At 48.6% G+C, this 21,703-nt stretch overlaps 1 protein-coding gene across 2 annotated transcripts in view; it reads right to left on the reverse strand.

The window, feature by feature from the left end:
* RCBTB2 (RCC1 and BTB domain containing protein 2) overlaps positions 1-21,703 on the reverse strand; it is a 374,196-nt gene that overhangs the window by 265,544 nt on the left and 86,949 nt on the right. For both annotated transcript variants that reach the window (XM_078657335.1, XM_078657336.1), the window contains one exon: positions 9,520-9,670. In XM_078657335.1, coding sequence (XP_078513461.1) covers positions 9,520-9,670 — 151 coding nt within the window. The remainder of the gene's footprint in view (positions 1-9,519; positions 9,671-21,703) is intronic.

Genomic DNA, 21,703 nt, shown 5'->3' on the forward strand with positions numbered 1-21,703 from the left:
GGCTATCGCATTTTCAGGACCTCTTTGAGGGGGGACTCCCTCAAGTTCTTCGATCAGAGTCAACAGGAGTTCTGTCTCCCTGGGTCCTCCAGATTGCAATATTATCAGCTACAACACTGGAACCTATCCCCACCCAACAAGCAGGGGCTACCTGCTAACTAACTGCATTTGAGACTTTAGTTTGGTCATTCAGTGGATACAGTGGGCTCATCATGTGCACATACAAGGTCCTTCAACACTCCACTCCTATCCATCCACATCCCTACTAATCATAATGGTACGCTGACATTGGGGATGAGCTGCCTATGAAACAATGGAAATGCTTATGGTGTGACATCCTGCGAATTTTGAAAAGAACAGCCCAATGCGAGACGGCATACAAAGTAATGATGTGCTGGTACCTCACACCCACCCAACTACACACCATCTTTCCCTCAGCTTCTCCACTGAGCTGGCAATGTACCTCCACACCAGAAGCCTTTCTACACATCTTCTGGAAAGAAATCCTCAGCCATTTTAGGGGGCCAATAGGCTTCCCGATCCCGGAGTCCTATTCGACTGTCCTTCTTGACATTCAACCCCAACACCTTCAGACCATGACACACGCAGAATGGAACTTAATCACTCGCATGTTGGGGGCTTCTAAGAAACTTGTAGCATTGCACTGGAAACATCTTGCTGCCTCCTCCACAGCCCTATGGTTCACACTCCTGTGGCAAGTCCTAGACACGGAAATGCTTTGAAATAGAATAACCCACAGCGAGAGGAAGTTCACCCCTATTTAGCAAACTCTTCAACAATATTTCTCCCATTAAGAATACACAAGCCTTAAGCCTCCTAGACCTAAAGCTCTCCAGCTCTTTGACTGAGCTTCCACTCCTAGTCTACAGCCCTAGTCACCTTCTCCTCCCCTCCAACTGCCGTGGTTTGGCCCCTTTAGTAATGTGGGTTTAAAATGGGTGGTTGGGCGTGGCTAAGATGGCGGCGAGACAAGACGCTCGTTCCTAAGCTCCCGCCTGCCGCCCATCTGTTCCAGCACAGCATAGCCCCTGGGGGGCCCACCTGGCAGGAGAACGAAGCGAGAAACCCCCCCCTCCCTCCCCGAGTACCCGCGGACCTTCCTGCACTCCGCCTAGACATCTGACGGCGCGGGAAGCGTGGCCGAAGAAGAGCGACCCGGCCGCCATTACAGTGCGGCCTCAACAACGTGGTGCCCATACCACGGGCACCGAGGCCTGCCTTCCCCCTCCCAGCCACGCAACGGCCGCAACGGTGGAGCTGCGCCCGGCGGGAGACCATCCAGGACCTGAGTGGTGAGTCCGGAGCGAGGGAGTACCGCGCGGCGGCGACCCCAACCTGTGTGTTCGGCCGCATTAGTGCCCAGCCTCGTGGGTGCGCCGGCCGGCCTGGGCGGCGCTGGAGGCGGCGGCGGCCTGCGGGAGCCCCGAGGCCCCTGGTGTGACGCGCGGCCTGCAGACGTGTGGTTCCTGCGTGAGGGCGTGCTCACTGGACGTCGGCAGCCCCCCGTGTGAGTACCCTTCGCCCCTGGGCCTTGGCCACAGGGGCGCCCGGACTGTCTGGGGGGTCCGTGGCCCGCTACTGGGCCGGAGCCGGGGCCTGGCCTTCGCCGGGTCTATCGTTGGACACAGCCCGGTGACAAGATCTCGGCCGGCACGGGAGGGGCATCTGTGGTGCTCACGGCCCGAAGATGGTGAGACCCCCCCCCCCGCCGGGCCTGGGTTGAGTGATGCGCGCAGTCCAGGTGGTGGAGACGTGGCGCGCAGATCCCCAGCCTGGTGGGGGTGAATAGATGCCATTGTATTCTGGAGCGCTGGATTGCTGGTCGACGGGTGAGCCCAGGCGGCTGGTGACAGTACCGGGACCCCTTGCCGCATTGGTCAGCAAGGAGTGGCACTACTATGGGCAGGGCCTGCCCAACGGCACTGCTGATTTGATGAGGGCCCAGCCTTAGGGCCCCCCGATTGCTGCTTGCGGCCGGCCCCAGACACTTGGAGGGCCGTGTCGCGCAGATCCCCGGCTCAGGGTGCGACAACCCCAGAGACACGTGGCGTGACAGGGCTGGACCAAAGGAGGGACACAAGAGATTGAGGGCTGACTGGCGACAAGAGCTGCCTTCCGAGCTGGACAGTTTCCACATAGCGCGCGACGACCTAGCGCGCGGATCGTGCCCTGGGACAACCGCGCCTGGAGCACACGTGACGGCACCGAGCCTTGGCCCCACAACGTGAAGAGTTGTACAACAGGAGAAGAGCATTGGCGGAGGGGCCCGACTTCCCGGAGTGTGAGCCCTATCATCACTTTGACCACATTGGAGCTGGGACTGACTGGGCCCCGCGCTGACAGTGAGTGGCGCTCTCTTAGAGCTTGAGGGACCTGCATGCCGGCGGGATCAGTGTCTCCGCGCCCGGCCCTCAGCACCCCATAACATATCCCGGGGGCCCCCTAGTGCCCTCCCCATCAGTGGCACGCGCTCGACGGGCAGCTGCCCTCCGCCGGTGACCCTGCGCCAATTGGGTGTCATCCTCCACCCGTGCGAAGACCGCAGGCGCCTAAGGAGTATGTCATGGGCCCGGACTGTTAAGGTGAAGCCTTTGAAAGACATCTTTGGTCGCGCCCAATCCAATCCGAATATGGCGATCGCACCCCCAGAAGCCGAGTCGTCCAAGCAACAAGCGGCCCCTGGAGATGAGCCCATCACTAAAGCTTTCTTAGAGTCGCTCTTCCGCACGTTACGCGAAGATATACATTCGGTTACGGCTGAGTTTGCCACGGAACTTAAGGATGTACGCTGCGAGGTTGACTCTATTGGGGAGCGGGTAGCCACACTTGAAGAGTCCAGCGATTCCACGGTGGCGGATCTGGCGACACTCCAGCAGGAAGTTATCCGGTTACAAGACCAGAACATAGACATACAACTTCACTTGGAGGACATCGAGAATCGCTCCCACAGACACAATATCCGCATCCGGGGAGTGAGGCACTCAGACGACACCAACAACCTATTTGCTTTCACGGGCGACCTCTTTCGACACATCCTTGGTGACTCCCACACGGCAGACATAGTCTTGGACAGAACTCATAGGGTGGGCCCGCCCCGTGGTCCCCGGGCACCGCCTGCTGACATCATGGTGTGCGTGCAGGACTTCAAGACCAAAGAGGCCATTCTCTCTAAAGCAAGAACCATGCACCCGATAACTTTCCAGGGCCACTCACCTGTGCTTTACCAGGACTTAGCCTTAATAACACTGCACTTCCGTGGAAGCACTGCTGGTACAGATGCAGGGGTTTTCATGATTTTTATTCCTTAATTTCATATATAATCAATTATCGGAACAGCCCTCGTAATCTTCCTGGATTCCTCTTTAAAATCGTGAAGAAAGCTTTCCTTTTGTTCGACAGTGACAGGCAGTTGAAACCTAGCAGCAACTCGCCGCATCAGATTGTGAAATCCTCCTATATCCTCTGGTGGCGAATCAGATGGTAGAGGAGTCGGTGGTGAAGGCATAGGGATAATGTAAGAATCCCAGGGATCTACATGAGGGTTCTCTGGTAATTCACCCTCTTCAACTTCCTCATCAGAGGATGTGTCCTGATCCTGATGAGGGTCTGGAGGCGGTTGTTCTTGAGGAGGGTCAGGAAGTTCAGGCGTTGGAACCGGAGCATCAGGTGGAGGCAAGGGGTCCGAAACCACCACAGGCGGAGGTGGAACTTGTGGAATAACTTGCTGCGGGAGAAACCGCTGTCTGTAATCTGCTAGCATGGCTTGCAGGTCCTGTATAAGAGTTGGAGGCAGATGGCTTGTCTCACTCTGGCGAGATTGCCTATGATAAACTCTATGATGCGGGACAACAATGTCCTCTTGATAGTATTGTTCATGATAATCCTACTCCTCTTCATCATCATCTTGACATTTGATGTGTAGCTCAGATGGATGAGCAATCCCAAATGGTCCTACCACCTCTTCATCATCGTAATCATCATCCTCTTCCTGCACATATGTTTCAAGGAGATGGGAAGGAGTAAGTGGTGAAATATTGCTATACTCATGTCTTTGAAATGTTTTGAGTTGAAAACTCCTAGAAGAAACAGGCATTGAATGAGTCAGAGCCACGGTCAATGTCATAGACGGAACAGGTAAGTCCCCAGTCGATGGTATTGTCATCGACGGGCTATCCGTCGACGGAGTTGTCGTCGACGGGCTCTTTGTCAATGTCGTCGACGGGATCGTCCTCGATGGGATCGTCATCGACGGGATCTGCGTCGACGGGATCATCGTCAACGGGCTTGACGTCGATGGAGTCTTCGTCAACGGGATCTTCGTCAACGGGATCTTCGTCGACGGGATAGACGTCGACGGGACAGTCGTCGACGGTGCAGTAGACAACTGCGTCTTCATCAATGATACAACTCTCGTCGACGGTGGAGGTACTGTTGTCGACATGGACTTCAACGCTGACTTCATCGACGAGGCCTTCGTCAATGATTCTTCAACGACGGTCTTCTTTGACAGGATAGTAATCCTCGTTGACCGTATAGGAGAGGTGATAGACGTCGTTGAGATCGTCTCCGTCAACGAAGGAGCAGAAGAAGTGACAGAAATCGTCGACAAAGGAGGAAAAGCCAAAGATTTTGAGAGGCTTTTACTCACTGTTTTGGAAGATGGCTTCTTAGAGTCCTTGAGAGCAGAGGACTGAGGAGGCTGCGCTGACCCAGAGGAGATTACAGGAGATCTCTGAGAAGGGCCAGAAGTAGAATGGGAGGATGTATGGTGTTTTCTCCCCTCACTTGAAGAGCTGTCCTGTGATCTAGCTCTCTTGCTGGAAGTTGAGGCTCTATCATCCTCTTCAGCCGAAGAAGATTTAAGCCACAACAGCTCTCTTGCCTCCCTATCTTTAAGTGTCTTAGAAGGGAAGGTACGGCAAATTTTGCAATCTTTTGCCTCATGTTTAGGGTAGAGGCAGTAGATGTGGTCCTTATGTTGGTAATCAACATGAACTCTCTTCTTGTTGCAGGTTCTGCAGGGCTTGAATAAGGCCTTCTTGTCAGACATCATGGATTAAATGAAGAAAAAACTGAGTGACACTCAGGGAGACACCCTTCCACACAACGTGCGGTGAAAATATGAGGAGAACTGGCTCTGCTGAGAGTGTTCTAGAGGGTACTGATAGCTGATTGGTTGGGACCATTTTTTGGTCCTTTTAGCATAATGAGGTAGATAGGCTACTAAGATCTAGGCCTCAGGCCTTTTCTTTGGGGCCTACTACTATTATTTACCTTTGGCACTACTTTTGTATTTACTGTGGGACTCCCACCTCGGCGACGGAGAATGATTCAGGCATGTGAATCTATGAAAGATACCCCAATACTGGATAAAAAGACAACGAAGGCCGCACGGAATTGCTGACTGACATTAGAAACCCCGCTGTAGGGGGAGGAGCCAAGATGGCGATCGGAACAGTCGCATAACCGCCTCGCTCCGTGATTTCTTCCTCCCCGTCACCTATCCTGTATTTCATCCTGTTCGGGGTGTTCCGAATTTGGTCACCAAGGAAAAGCCTTCACTTACCATCCTTGTCCGGGGCTCTGGCGTGCAGTCATTTCGGCGTTCTGCCCTTGTTGCCTTGCTGGCCTTCCCGGCCCTGACGCCGGGGCCTCGAGTGCTGTGCTTGCCCGGAGATGTTCGGAGTACCGGCGGTCCGGAACCGGTGGAGAGACCCGATGCTGGGAGCCTGAGAGCCGCGGGCCGGAAGCCCTGGAGCGGACCCACCCCCGCGGGTGGGCCACCCCGTATGTCCGATTGCCTGCCGGCCCGACGAAGAGAAGCCGCGCTGTCCGGCACCCCTCAAGTGGGTAGCCCACTCCTGTTGCTTGTCCCGCCCGGGGTCCGGTGCTGGGCTCCCCCCGAGTGTTGTGGGGAGCACGCCCGTTCTTCTGGTGACTCTCCTTTCTCCGCCGAGCGCCATCCGCCGCGGATCGGTTGTGTGCCCTGGGGCCGCCGGTGCTCCTGGTGGCCTTGGAGGCGCCCACGATGATGGCGGCGGGCGCTGTGCTTAAGATGGCGGATGGCCCCTCGGAGAGTCTTTCTCCTGGAGACAGGGAAGTTGCTGCATTTGTCTTCTCCAGCCCTCGTTTGATTCGGGCGGCCCCTACTCGGAGTGCTGTCTTGTCTGCCCTGGCTGCTCTGGGGAGCGACCTGTCCTTGAAATGCCGAGACTTGGAGTCGCGGATCTCCGCCATGGCTGCTCCGCCATTTTGTGATGCGGTGTCGTCTTCCCGAATTGTGATGGTTGAAACTTCTCCGGCTGCTGTGCTGGGATCTCCAGCTGGGTGTTTGATTCTATGGGATCATGTGGACCCGGTGCCGATGCTGCAGTGTTTCCTACATCCTGATTTCTCTGCTTCGTGCTGGACAGCCCAGATATTGTGCTTGGCCACGTGGATCGTTGAGGTACTTTTGCATTCTGACTGCTGCCGAGTTCTCCTGGTTGCTTCTTGTTGGCCGGGACGGTGTTTTGCGGAGATCCCACTGGCCTTCCTGGACTGGTATGGACCCACTGTATCATTCTGCTTTTCGGCCGTGGCGGAGTCTGGAAGCTCGACTCTTCATAAAAGTGGACAGGGGCGATTGTGCCGGAGTACCTGTGGGACCCTTTTAAATGGCATCTCCAGGCCTCATTATTTTGGTTAGTTCTTGTTTTTCATCCTTGTGTGGGCTTTTTTCAATGTCCTTTTCGACCTCGATTGGTGATCCGTTATTGCGGGCGGGGTAGTATTCCATGTTTCGATCGCTGGCTCCTCTCCTCTCCTGTCCTTCTTTTTCCTCTCCTTCTCTCTCTTTCTTCTTTCTCTTTCTTTGTTATTATTCCCTTTCTCTTTCTTCTATATTTCGGGTGACTCTGGGCGACAGGCACGCTGTTTAGTGGGGTAGGCCGTAGCCATTACAGTGATGTAGGGTGGGGGGGGTGTTTGTTATTTTAGTTTGTTTTGTTCTATGGTCCCTTTTTCCTTTTTCAGGGGGTGGGCTATGTCCCTTTGTTTTCACTCCTTTGTTTCGTAAGTGTCCGCACTTTCTCCTTTTCCGGGGCGGGAGGGCTGTACATGTGGCGTCCACGTTATTTGTTTGCTGACGTTTCACCTTTATTTTTGAACTTTTGCTGGGCGTGGAATGTCTTTGGGCTTCGCCCTACTAAGGTTATTTGATTGCGTGGGGGGCTGTCTCCCTCCCGCCCCCCTCCCTCTTTCTCTGTATATGTTGCGTGACTCCCGGTAGATATGGTTGCTGCCTCCTCTATAAAATGTAAAATGAAACCTCTCTTATCCTGGCGCTGACTGTTTAACGTCTTTATTTTACGTCTATCCTGTATTCATTCTATTGTACGCATTGATGTTGCCCCCTTTTTGACTCTCCTGCTTTTGCGGCCGGCCCCTGTGGTTGTAGGCCTGCGCTTGTACTTCTACGTGTCTTTCAGTAAAGGTTTTTAAAAAAAAAAAAAAAAAGAAACCCCGCTGTAGATGGGGACCCGACTTCCTCAGGTATCGGTGCTCCACAGATTCACCAAATGGGATGCCATCGGCATCACGACGTTGGGGGATGTCATCTCTTGTGGGTCCCTTAAGGCTTTTTCAGACCTGCAGACGGAGTACAAAAAGCATCGCTCCCAGTTTTTTCACTATCTTCAGTTACAACATGCCCTCACTCCCTACCAACCACAGCACTGAAATTCCAGCTTATTCGCCACTAGAGGCGAAAATCATGCAGGCAAGCTATCGGCTATTCATCAAACACTGCTGGACCATTAAATAGCCAAATCTGATGGTGACTGTGAGAGAGGCATGTTCCCCGAGACCTAGGCCACATTGAAGATGATGACTGGAGGGAGGCATTGGTAGCCCCAAGCGAGACAATAGCGGATGCTAAGTTCCATCTTATTCAACTTAAAATACTCCTCCACATGTACCTTACTCGGACATGCATATCTCGCACGGGATTGATTAGCTTGGGAATTGTTTACGTTGTGGCAACGCTGACGGGGATCTACTGCACACCTTTTGGAGTTGTCCCATCCTATCACTCTTCTGAGAAGGGGTGCTGGGGACTTTGGGGACAGTGTTGGGCTGAAGGGTCTCCTGGGAACCGAAACTTCTCCTATTACATGTTTCAGAATATGTGGAGGGCAATGGTATTAGAGGCCACTGCGATTGCTTGTGGCTAACTTAGACATTGCAATGGTGTGGAAAAGTGCAGAGGCCCCGTCCTGGGAGAAGAAGGGCATGGACTTCTGTATGGCAGTGGAGCATCCAGTGTATCAGGCTAGAGGATCCCCCCATAAGCATGGTAAAATCTGGAGAAACTGGGCAGACCATTGAGGGATCAACTTAGAACCTTGCCCATCTAGGCCTTGGCTTCAAGACAACAAGATACTCTACTTCGAGATCATATCATGTTGCGACCCAATAGGGGGGACATACTGGTTTCTTGACCTAGTGACTTTTCTGCTAATGATAGCCGTAGCCATTGCTTCCTGGTCCTTGGGATATAGTTATCTGGGTTTTGGGTGGCGATGCAGAGAAATAATGTCGAATTGCTAACACTATGTATCCGCCTTGCACCAAACTTGGCTTTTACTTTGTTATGCTATGTTTTGCTCAAAAATCAATAAAACGTTATTGAAAAAAAAGACTGAAATCATTTCAGGGCCCTTCCCAAAACCCTAATGTGTTAAGACCTACTGAGAAGATCGAGCAAAGTTCAGATGGCAAGATAGCCAAACTCAACCATAAACATCAAGTCACTCCAAACTGAAGCAAATGTCTGGGATGGAGCCTCAATGCAACACAGCATCCTTTACAAACAGAGCTAAATTCACAATCCCTCAGAGGCACAACTGCAAACAAACTGCTATTGGCAACACCAAGGAGTTAAGGAACCAGCATGATAATTTTGGACCTGAAGGTCAGAGTTTCTGGTGCCACTCTTAAAATGTTCTAGGCACAGTATGGCTTGTTTTCTTTTTACAAAACATTGGTAAAGGTCTTTTAGTCGGTATGCTATACTCAATACTACATACTAATGAAAAGGCATTAAAAATGCTTTGGCAAGTGTCTATATATACACTAGCCGATTTTATGAATAACTGTCTATCCAAAGATTTTCATGCAAACGTAGATGGTAAATTTAGTTAATAAATCACTTCATGACCTGTGTGGGTCTCCGTGATATCTTGGCGTGCCACACACTTGAAATACATTGAAAACATCTTACACACTGATCAACTAAAAATGTGATGACCTGGTTGTCAGTTTAATAACACTGGTCACATATGCAATGTTAATAAAATACATTTTTGTTATTTTTCGTCCAATGTAGCAATAGCATTGTAACATATGCGTTTACATACAGCCGCATATTGAAACCAGAACTAGGAGCTTGCCCTCACCAACTCAAGGTTCTAGGATTGGTGCTTTCAAATTCCAACCACCCCACAGATGTATGCTTACCAGCAGTGATGACAACAACATGTGGTCCACTTCCAAAGCCAATTTGTGAAATCCTTTTGCCACATAAGTTATCCAATCGCTTTGGTTCAATGGTGTTCTGAATATCTCCCGTCCCCAAACAGCCACTACTATTTGTACCCAAGACAAACACCTATGGGGAAATAGTAAAAATGAAGTCTCATTATAATAGTAATGCATTGAAAGTCTCCGATTCAAATAAATGAAACAGTAAAATAGCCATTTCGTCTTTTTCTGACCATTTTCCAGTTAGAGAATGGCCATACCCAAGGCTAGGAATCTGAAGTAAAAAACAGGTATTTCCTACTTCATTATACATTCAATGTAAGGTACAGAGTATGCAGTACAAGTATTGTCATACAGACAAACAGTCTATCCGTACTCCTAAATACAATCCTTTATTTATTATAATTTTATTAAATAGATCATGTCACAGAAAACATACAAGTTCAGCAGCCTGCAAAGTGCATCACCTAACAGGAAGGAAGAGGAATTGGCCCAATAAATATTAATGTTTGGAATTAATGAAAACACGTCCAGCTTTATTAGTAAATATAGTTTGAAAGTTAGAAATACATGATCTTGGAAACAGTTAGTCAGTAAACATAATCAAACTAAATGTTTCCGACTATTAAATGCACCTTTTGTTAGAAAATATTTACCTTGAAGAACAAGGTTTTATTATGTTTAAGTCAGACTTTTTCAGTTTAAACCGAGCCATAACTTCAAAAATGTGTATTTGCCATACATGGACACTTACTATTTTAACTCCATTTCTAGGCAATTCGGGAGCTAGAGCCAAGTCATAGGTAGGGCAATTCACTGGAAGATGTAGTAATAGTTAAAGTTCAAATGTATTACTTTTTTTTAAACCAAAAGTACTTTTAGGCCAAGACTCTGATAGCATTTGTTGCACTGTTGGTGTAGCATTCCTGGTGTACAGAAAGATAGTGGGCTAATCCCTCTTGCAAACATTATTTCTCTGTTCACGAGCTTCTGCCTGGGCACACATGTCTTATTATCGGGGACAGAAGACAGGCCTGCCTCCTGCATTGCCTCATTCTCAAATATCTTTCTCCTCAATCTAATATCCTCAAGTAGTGCAATTTAAAACAATCTAAACTGTTAAATCAAATGTGGTCTAAATCTTCCAAAACCTGAACAAAACACCCATCCAGAGAGGTGATCAAGCGCCTCCTTGTTTCTTCAACAAGCCAAGCATAAATAGGAAAAGGCTTCCCCACTCTATCTTCAGATCTAGATTTATCTTGGTGTACTAACATTTAAATTATACGCTGGATTTTAACTGGCAACACTTTGGTTAAGATCACACTTTTATAATTTAACATCAGCAAAGCTCAGCATGATAATTCTAGGAGTTCTTGTGGGGTTTCCACATACCTAAAATAATACCTCTCTCACTTTACATGTTAACTCCTCTTGTAGAGTGCACTCTTGCATATCCGTAGTGTCGGATTTAGCACCTCAATGTGTTCTCAGTAGAAGTTAGCTGGGAATCTATCAGGTCACTAGATCTTTTCCACAACTTATGGATGGAACACTAATTCATCGTTCATTTATAGACTTAAAACTGTGCCTCTTCTGCCCTGTGAAGTGTGTCAATTCTCCTTCAAGTATGCCGGGGATGGTACTGTGTGAAAGGGGGTTGAAAGAAATGGTTTCAATGGTCATCTAGAAGCTCCTCGTTAATACCTCATTCTGCAACAGAAGGCAGCTACTTTTATGTCAGTTGTTTTTCACTTGCAATGGTGTATGTTAGCCGGAGCTGTCTCGTCACTGAGTGCACCACTGCTACATAATACTTGCAGTAAAATGTTGTCTTCACCAGTATATTTGCTTAAAGTATAAGCCCCAGATCTTCAAGTGAAGCATTGTTATAATTGAAAAAGAAGTCGACTTCTTTACCCACTGCACTACTAAAGTCAGTTGATGAAAGCTTCTGTCCTGAATCTTCATGCTACATTAAGCAGGTAACTCCTTCACGTCTTCCGCAGTTACTACTGGAAGGCACATGATGTGAAAGTTTAATCCACCACATTTAGCAAGAAAATCCTTTTGGAGCGCAGCCTCACGCACAAGGATCAGGCCAGTCGCAACCCCGTAATTGCCCCAGCAGTCTTTCTGCCACCCAGGGGTCAGACTGGGGAAGGGTTTACCCACCATTCTACCTTTCCCCATCAGCAGAGGCACAACATCCACTAGACACTATCAATAATATTAAAAACATGTGGTTAGATAGGCCCACCCTGGCCTCCACCACATAATGGGGCAACTGTATCTATTTCATTCCCATGGATTGGAGCATTTACCACTGGATGTCAGACAAACTAAAAAACAAATGTCATGGGCCGGTCCGTCCTGACATCTCACAACCACACCCCTAAAGCTCCAACAGTAGTTCTGCTCCCCTAGAGACTACAGCATCCCTGTCAACATGGCAAGTGAATACATTTTAAATCTTTAGGGCATTGTTTTGACACATGGGCCGCTAGAAATGGGGTAAATCCCACAATGGCTCTGGGTCAGCTGGCAACCAGGGAACCCTCCAAACCCTCAGCATTTAAGAAACCTAGTGACCCAGGTGACTCCAGGGTTTTGTGGCTTGTGTTGATCCCACTATATTTTCTTATCCATAATGCCCTGCAAAGGTCAAACTTAGGCTAAAATCTCAAATTTTCTTCACATTTCTGTGTGAGAAAGTTTCGGAATCTGTTGGGATACACAATTTTTTTTACCACCCACCACTCTGATACAAAATGATACCCCACCTCTGTGCCTGGGCCAAAAACCTGAGACAACACCCCGGTCCAAATACCTCAGCTACTCACTTTGCAAGGCAAGAATTTGATGTCTCCACATTGTGTTTTTTTAGGGCCTTTTCTGTTGTGGGTGATGGACCCAGCAACAAAGTGGGATACAGTTTATATCAGGAGAAGTGTGGGAATATAGAACAATAGAACAGTAGAACATTTCTGTTATCAAGCAATTTTCTAACAATTTTTGCTTTTAAATGTCAGCCAGAGTGCAAGCTAGATTTTTTTTTGTGCAAAATGCCCTCTTAATCACATGATAGAATAGGTGTATTTCCAAATTTAAAGTTGTACAAATAAACACTATTTCTTAACTCAGCATCTATGGGGCATTTCCAAAATCCTTAGGTTTCCTTCATACCCATTTCTCATGCATTAGGTTGTACCATATGAATTGATGCATTGTTGGTACACATGAAATATTGTAAGCTGCAGCTCAGTTGTTGGCTTTGGGCATAGGGTGTTTAAGGACAACCAACAAGCACTATATATTCCTGCGACATGAATGATCTGAAAGACTTACCAGTATATTACTTTGACAATTTGCAAATCGGGGCTAATAATTACCGATGAATACGTGGTTACCTATTTCTGTGTTTTCCAACTTATGCTTACTAATATTTCAAAGATTATTTTCTTCTATTTTATTTTCTTCGCGATAACCATGAGAGATTTAGAAAAATGACCCCTTGATGAATTCAGAATATGGTCTACTTTTCATAAATGTTTACAAATGAGTTTCACAACCTGTTTAAGCCACAAACTGCAAGTGGGAGGAAACCGCAAAAATAGAAAAAACCGACAGAGCATGGCCTTGATGCAGAGGGAATATAGTGGCTGACCATAAGCTCCCGATGGTGAATGATAACCTCAGCATCAATCCTGAGCTTGGAAAGTAGCTGAAGGAACCCGCTAGTCGTGGATGTCATGGAGAAGCGATCAGAGGCTGAGAACCTCGGGGATGGCAGTAACATCCTCTTTACCATCTGATGCAATGGTCCATGGCAAAAACCGAGATGCCAGCTGCTGATTGGGAGGAGTGCTGGCCATCGCTAAAAGATGTCCTGGGGGCACGGGAGATCCAATGCGGAGCCCTTCTCTGCTGTGGCCTGACAGGGGAACCTCAGGACCATGCAGTGTCCAATCAGCAAGCTGTGAACAGCTGCAGCATCGCTGGAATGGATCCTGCAGTCGTTGAGGAGAGCGAGCTGAGCAGCGGCCTAAGGGGAACCCCTCCTGGGCGCCGGGGAGAGGCACCTTGCCACAGCAGACCAGGCAGGCCTAGGGGAGTTGGGCAGCTGCCTAGGCTGATTGGGGCATTGGCCACTTCTCCCTCATCTCCCTCTGTTTGAGAGGGCGACCGAGGGAGCACTAGAGAGATTTGTAGGAGACCACCCCCCTCCCCTGAATATACGCTTGAATATACGCTGAGTAAAAGTGTGACAAGCCCATGTGAACAGGGCGTACAGCCAACGATGACCCCTGGAGGGTGTCCCAGTTGGAGAATGGGCAGCCATAGTGGTTTCACAATGGTGCATGACTAGAGCCAAAAGATGGCCGCATATATAGCCACCTAGATAGATACAACTGCAGAGGCCAGTGAAGGAGATCCACAGCCAAATGGGGACGGCCCAGAGACAGTGAATTGTGGCCTACTCTTAAAGAACTCCTTTAGGCCATCACAGTATACTGATGGCATTGAAAAAAAATTGATACAGTGGTGGTCAATGCCACCTTGATCCGGAATGTTATGGAAAAAATTACCGAGAGTATCACTATAGCTAAGGCTGCGCTGCAGAATCATGTGGCCTCCATTAAAATCCTCACCGAACAAAGCAGCCAACTCAAAGGTACCACATGTTTGCTACAAGCCAGCATGCCGGGGCAGAAGACGCAGAGGGCAGTTCCTGCCGCAATAATGTACACTATGAGAAATTCATTGAAGACTTTGTGACGACTAGACTGTAAGTCAACGAGGGTGCAACCATAGCTGAGTGCAAGACCTAGACCAAAAATAGCCCACTTTCAGCATTGTGATGCCCTCCGTCGACGGGCAAGACAGCATGGCCCACTGCACTTCGAAAACCAGACGGTTATGGTCTTCCCAGACTTTACGCAGCAGGTACAGGTGAGGCCGTGATCATTTGATAAGGTCAAGCAAGAACTCCAGAAAAATTATCTGGAGTATTCCATGCAATTCTCAGCAAAACAGCACATCCTGGATGGTGGGTGGTGAAAGATTTGTTCCTTCCTGAAGGAAGTTTGGGGCTGGCTGGAGGGAAGGCATTGGACGAAGGACCGCAGGCTGAGAGGTCCTCGAACCTCCCCCAGGGTGAAGGACCAGGGACCAATTCCATCCCTGGGAGGCAGAGAGGCCTGGGGAGGAAACAGAGTGGCTGACGTATGACATGAGGGGCAATTGCAGTGGCGTCCAGAGGCGAAGGGTTTGATTTTGGTTATGGGAGGGAGACAGACAGCCCAGGCATTGGGGAAGCAGGTAGTTCCACTCTCGCAGCCTGAGGTGGGTGGAGAGGGGGAAGTTGGGCGGGGGAGTTCCGACACTTCAGCAGACACACAGAGGGGGTATGCAGATCAGAACACATACCGAATCAATATATTGATCCGAACAAAGCGAATGGTGAGGAACCCTAACATGTCTCAACAGGGGCTCAAAGTTTTCTCATGGAAAATTAACAGGCTGGAAATCAAACTAAAGCGAGGGGTTGTGCTGCTGTTTCGGTACCCAGACATAATTCTGCAACAGGAGGCACACTTAAGGAGAAATAATTGTGCCTTCCTGGGGAAAGGCAAATACATGGTTCCAGTACTCTCCTGATTCACAATGGGCTCAAGGGGTGTGAGAATTCTGGTTAAAACATCTCTCCTGTTGACGGTGCTCTGGACTTGGAGAGACCCAGGTGGATGCTAGGCAGCGCTGTTGGGAGAGACAAGGAACACATAGCTTTAGCCTCCTGATATCTACCCCCAGTCCCCAATCTGAGATGCTCCAGAAGATGGGGAATTGGCTGTTGCAGGCCCCATCAGCCATCACCATAATGGGGGGACTTTAACCTCTCTAAGGAGGGGGAGCTAGACAGGTTCACTCGCAGCAAGCACCCTGTGGGGGAAGACACAAGTGTATACACTTTCGTGGTAGTCATGGGATTGCTTGACTTATATAGAGACACTCACCCAGGGGAGCAGAAAAAAGCTGGATGCAGGAAAATAAGTACAGTGATACTAGATATCTGCCCAGAGGAATATCTGATCACTCCCCAATCTGCACTTGCCTGGGGCGGCTGTACCCCAAGCGTTGGGCGGACTGGAGGATAAATCCCTGGTAGTTGAGAGACTGGCCCACTAGACAGATGCTGATTGCTACCACTGAGAACGTCTTTGAAGAAAACATGGGTTCGGTACCCTTCCCTTGGAAATATAGTCAGTGGCTGCTTCTCTGAAGAATTTGTCCTGGGATGGGGGATGAAACCGAGTTGGCCACTCTCCCCCCCTAATGTTTGTCCTAACCTTGAAACCCTTGGCATGCTGGGTGTGAATGGGCACCCAATTGTGGTGACTGCAACAGACCCCGGACTAGGAGGACACCCTGTACACGGATGATGTGCTCTTAAAGCTGGCCAATCCCCTGCACCCCATCAGTAGAGCCCTAGAGATTCTGGATATCTTCTGTAAAATACCCTGGAATCTGTATAAATTGGCATAAGCCCATGCCATTCCCACTGGTCGACCATGCTCCTCCCGCAGAGTGGGTCTGCCCACTGCGATGGCCCCCGGAAGGATTTTAATACCTGGGGATCAAAGTAACCCTAGACCCTGTAGAATTACAAAGGACTAACTTAGGTCGGGTCCTGCAGAAGGGATGCAGGCCATTGGCGATCCCACCCTTTGCTCCTGATGGTCAGTCCTGCCTCTATAAAATTATAGTGCTGCCTCTCTCTATGAAGTGCCAGAAGAATTTTTCACAGCAGTGGATGGAGTCACTCATTCACTTCTATGGGACAGTATACCAAAAGGTATAACACAACAAAAACTCACTCGAAAACCATAAGGGGGGAGAGGGGGGTTGGCGCTCTCAGGTCTTGGTCTCTACTGCAGGACTCCCCAACTCCTGGCGGTAAATGCTTGTGCATTTGATCCTCAGCAGGAGCACTCCTTACAGACAGAAATTCCATAACGCCACACAGATATGTCCGAAGGCTATATGATCGTGCTAGACCAGCCCATCACCGTTCCCCCACAGGCCTGGTAGTAAACATATGGAGGGTCTCCATGACTAAAATGGGCTGGGGAGAGGCGGTGGAAGCTGGAATTCCCGTGGGGAACACAGCAGACCTGAGACCTCCGTGGACTGTAATGCAAGACACAGTGGGATGTACTCGCCATCATCTGGGGCTGATCTGTGGATCAGGCCTTTTATCATTTAAACACCCGCAGAGACAGTTTGACCTGACAGACTCCCAGCTCTATAGGTACAGGATGGTTCAACAATCTCTCAAAGGATACAGGATGCGCAACAGAGGGTGGTGGAGGATACCCCACTGGGATTCAGAATCCATGGTGCCCCCTACATAAACACACCATTTCTCAAATTTATCAGACAAAGTTTATTAATTCACTGCCCCCCCAGACCAGTCAATGGGACAGATGGGAGTAAACAAGGGAGTGCTGACAGATGAGGACTGGGGAGGCGCTCCCCCCCCAGGGAGATCGCAGTCAGGTCCTGCTTTACGCTGGTGCAACTAAAAGTACTACATCTGGCCTATTTCATTCGAAGTCATCTCTTCCGAATGGGCAAGATCGAGGACGATAGATGCTTAAGGAATGTGGCCAGAGCAGCGCACTGGTGCACACACTATGGGAAAGCTCCAAGATACAATCCTTCTGGTAATGGGTGGGCAGATGCCTTTCTGCTGCTTTAGAGGAGGAGTTTTAAAACAAAAACAAAAGCTGGCTACACTGGGGATCTCGGCTGATCAGACTCTCCCCATGTACACAGCTCTCTTCTGCAAGACAGCATTTGCAATGGCAAGGAGGGAAATTGTGAGGATGTGAGGCAGGAAGGCGGTACCATCCCTGACGCAATATGGTATATAAGAGGCCAGAGGCTGCCCTAGGAAATTTGATACGGTATGGGTCAATGACGAGAACACAGAGTTGGAATAATACGGGTTTGCTGCTGTGCCTGCTTAATTTTAATTACTATGACCTGATGTGCAAATATTGGGTTGTCTTACAAGTGTGTTAACTTGATTTTTTTGTTTTTGTTATACTGCAAAATTCAATAAAAAGATTTTTATTTAGTAAATAGGAAGAGTAAAAAAAAGCAAAATCGACTAGCACTTATAAAAAAATGTAAAACCTGTGGTTATATATGTATATAATAATTTTTCTTACTAGGATTATGTTTCCATAGGAAATGCATTTGTTGTGTTTCTAATACAATCAGCGGAGTTTGATGACTCTTCACAAAACTTTCCAACAAAGTGCAACGTTTTGCCAAATTTGTGCATGAAAAGTTTTGGGGTGATCCATTAGGCAGGGGCCAAGAAAAAAGTGGGGGTACTAAAACGTATTTTCCCATAGGAACTTTAGACAGCTACAGCCTAAACCGCTGAACTGATTTGCACCAAATTTGGCAGAAAGCTAGATCTTGGTCAGAAAGAGAGTTTTGTGTTTTTGTGTAAATCCGTTCAGTAGTTTTTGACCAATGAATCCTCACAAAGTTTGTATATGTACAGACACGGAGCCTCTGTGGATTTTGACAGATCTCATGCTGAGATTTGATTGGCTGCCACCTCGACCAGCAAGTGGTGGCAGCCATCTTAGAACTTGGGACTCAGTCCCAAGTCCTAAAAAAAGAGAAAAATAACACGAGGGGGCTGATGGAGGGGACACCACCTGGGACCCAAAACATTTTTTGAATTATATTCATGGAAAATGTGCAAATCAACAGCAAAATAAAAGAAAAAACAAGGGTGGGAACTCGTTTTTGAATGTCATGCACCCCCCTCCGCCCCCACCCCGGGTGTCCAGTTCAAAGTCAATTTGCCTAATTTAGTCAGATCCCTTTCCATCACTTATCTAACATCTGCCACTTCCCTAATACAACGGCCCCCTACTACACCTTAAACGACTTCTATTCAATTACCATTATGTAGCTTGTGCCTTTTTTCTTGGGAAAATAGAGCCTAATGGAGTCACCCAGAGAGTCCCCAATCTTGCGGTCATCCAGCATGGCACTTCGTAGCCTTGAAGGTCAGATAGCTGAAATCTGCCTGCTCCATTCCATGCCCAGCAGCAATAGGTTATGGTCAGATAACATTCAATCAATTTCTCTTTAAACTTTGTTTTGTTTCCAAACAAAATGAGTGCAATAACAAAATCAAAGTACTTGGCGAACCAGGGTGCGAGGACAAGATGATGAGGTCAGTCAGAAAAACAACTGAAAAAAGATATGCTATCTGGTGACATGAAGCAGGTAAAGCGTTAATTGATACGGGTATTAAGCAGGGAAATATGTATAGAATCACAGATGTTCAGTCTAGCAACTCCCCCACACATCCAGATTCACATTTACAGCTACAATAAGCCAATAAATGTCCCACAGTCAGGGAATACCCCTGCTTATTGGGTCACTGCATCACTGTGCTGACCTGGTGGTGACGTTCTGGTCATCAGCGAATTCCCGGGTGCTCCCTCCTCCACTACAATCTTCCTCTGAGTATCTAATTTTCCGATTTCTCGCCCCCAGACTTTGGAACACTCTCCCTGAGGACCTTAAGGGTCTTGCTTCCCATGCCCTTTTTCGCAAAGCACTCAAGCCCTGGCTCTTTCAAGAAGCCTACCTGTAACCCGCTCCCAGTCCTCCTCTGATCAAACAGTTGTACCACCTTTAAGCGCCTTGATGCCTATGGGTTTAGTTGCGCTCTACAAATTTAATCTCATCATCATCATCATCATCTCATCATTAGGGCAGGCCAACAATAGCGCATTCCACATTGGTAGGATTGGTAATCTATGTACCCCTCTATCCTCCTACTTCCAGTTTGTCTCTCTCGCAATCTGCCCACCTAGTCACCTCCTTCCACCATATGCACACGCCTGTGCCCCTATCCGATTTCCAACTCCTCATCAGTTCTTTACGAGCAAGAATTATTGCCAAATCTATATCCTATCAGCGACCTTATGAGCAGTGCTGCACCTGTGAAGACCAACCTGGCAAATATGCGGCAGGCCTTCAAAATGTCTATCCATAGCTCCCCGGATACCCCACAAGACCGTATCCCAATGGTGGCTATGCCCAGAGCAGTCCCACACCAAGTGGTAAAAGTTGTCTTTGTCTACGGCACGACAGCAGCATGCTGATGATGTTCTGGCAAAACAAAGGTTGAATGCGTAGGGGGGTAAGGTATGCTCTGTGCAGAGAGTAAAACTGAATCAGTTTAAACCCGGCACACTAGGGGTGGAGGGTGTCTTCTTCCAGGGCACATTGTCAAAAGACAGCTTGAGGTCAGTCAACCAACGCTAGTGCAGCGGAGTCATATCTACCTGGGCTCCCTGTAAAAGAGCCCAATAAAGGAGGGTGACTGCCCTCGTGTTTCCCGTAATGAGAAATAAGCAATGGAGGCATTAATGTCCTGGAGGTTCTGCGGGCCCTGAGCTTCACCAAGCCCGCACCTTACAAGTCAATGCCCCATAAAGAAGAAAGTGCCCACCCAGAAGGTCATAAGAGTACCACAGTTCCTGGAAGGGGGCGAGTTCACCCCCTGTATACAGGGCACCCATTATACTGACTCCCATCGCGGTCCACATGTGCAGCTGCCCAGTTCCCCAATGAAGGCCAGAATTTCATGTTTAGCACGGGGAGTTTGGAAGTAAAGGGGGTTTTCGTGTGTGTCCTTTGCAGTGCCCAAGCCCAGGCGTGCCTCGCCATTCTAATCAGTAAATTCTCATTATGCACCATCGACTTGGGGTGTGGTTTCAGTAGAATACGGGTCAAAAGATCTCAGGTTGGCAGGCCACGCTCTCTGTGACCCAGGCCGTCCTATAAATGGGAGCACCACCTGGCAGTTGCACAACCAGATGATATAGTTCAAGGTACAGGCCCACCATTTCCCCTTCGTTCACTGGAAGCCGTAGCTTCTGTAGGGCTACTCGTCATCTGAAGGATCCCCAGTACAAAGACGAGAGCACGCCATCCGGCTCCCACAAAAACCTCCCAGGGAGTTTTTCCAGAAATGTTGCAAACAAGTAAAGAAAGACCAGCAATACAACCAGCTTTGAGATCGCTATCCAGCCGCTTACCGAGAGGGAGAGTGTAATCTAAAAGGCAACAGAGAGTTGTAGCACGTTTAGAGCTCTGCCATAATTCTCTTCAAAGTAATTTTCTGCGGTTTTATAAATCACCACAACTAGGTATTCATAGTGGTCTGCTCCCAGCGCCAGTGCAATCCGAGTTTCCCTTAGTTCCTCAATGTCGGGGTGTAGCGAGTAGGCCTAGATGTTTTCCAAGTGACTGAAAGACCCAACATCTTGCTGAATGTAGATAGAGAAGCGAGTGCCCCCTGTAGATCACATTCCTCCCCATGCAAGTATAGAAGCACATCTCCTGCATATAGCGAAATATATAGAGTATCTGCCTTAATCTCCAGTCCCCTATAATGCCTCTCCTGCAGTAAAGTCAGTGCAAAAGACTCCATGACCAATGCAACCAATAGCATGGAGAGCGGGCAACCCTGACTACTGCCCTGTCCAACTGGATAGATTTCTGATATCTGGACCCTTGTAGCTGGTTCGGTGTATAATAGCTGTGTCCGTTTGACAAATCGGAGCCCAAATCCCATCCTAAACATGGTGGTATAGAGGAAATCCCTGCAGAGGGAATAAAATGCCTTTTGAATGTCCACTGATAGCACTGAGTCCCGCTTGAACTGCTCATGCATGTCTAAAACTTGACGTATATTTGGCATGGGGGCATCAAAAGGGGGCAATAGGAATTTACCAATACCGGATCCTTGTCCTCATCGGGAAAAGAAAATATCCCTGCATTGCACAGGAGGGGTGGAAGCAGACCCCGCTCCAAAAACCCATTATAGACGTCCATCAATGTAGGGGCTAGGCATCTGTGGTAAGAAACTCGATGGAGAGCCCATCAGAACCAGGAACCATGCGCCAAGCCAGCTCCTTGATCACACCCCTTGCATCCTCAATAGTAATAGCTGTGCCTATTTGCTCAGCAATCGTGGGGTCCAGGTCCGTGAGTGATGCATTCACTATATACTGCAAAAGGTCTACCTCTGTGACCACCACTCCTGCAG

Source organism: Lissotriton helveticus, chromosome 8 (assembly GCF_964261635.1).
Source record: "Lissotriton helveticus chromosome 8, aLisHel1.1, whole genome shotgun sequence".
Taxonomy (NCBI): domain Eukaryota; kingdom Metazoa; phylum Chordata; class Amphibia; order Caudata; family Salamandridae; genus Lissotriton; species Lissotriton helveticus.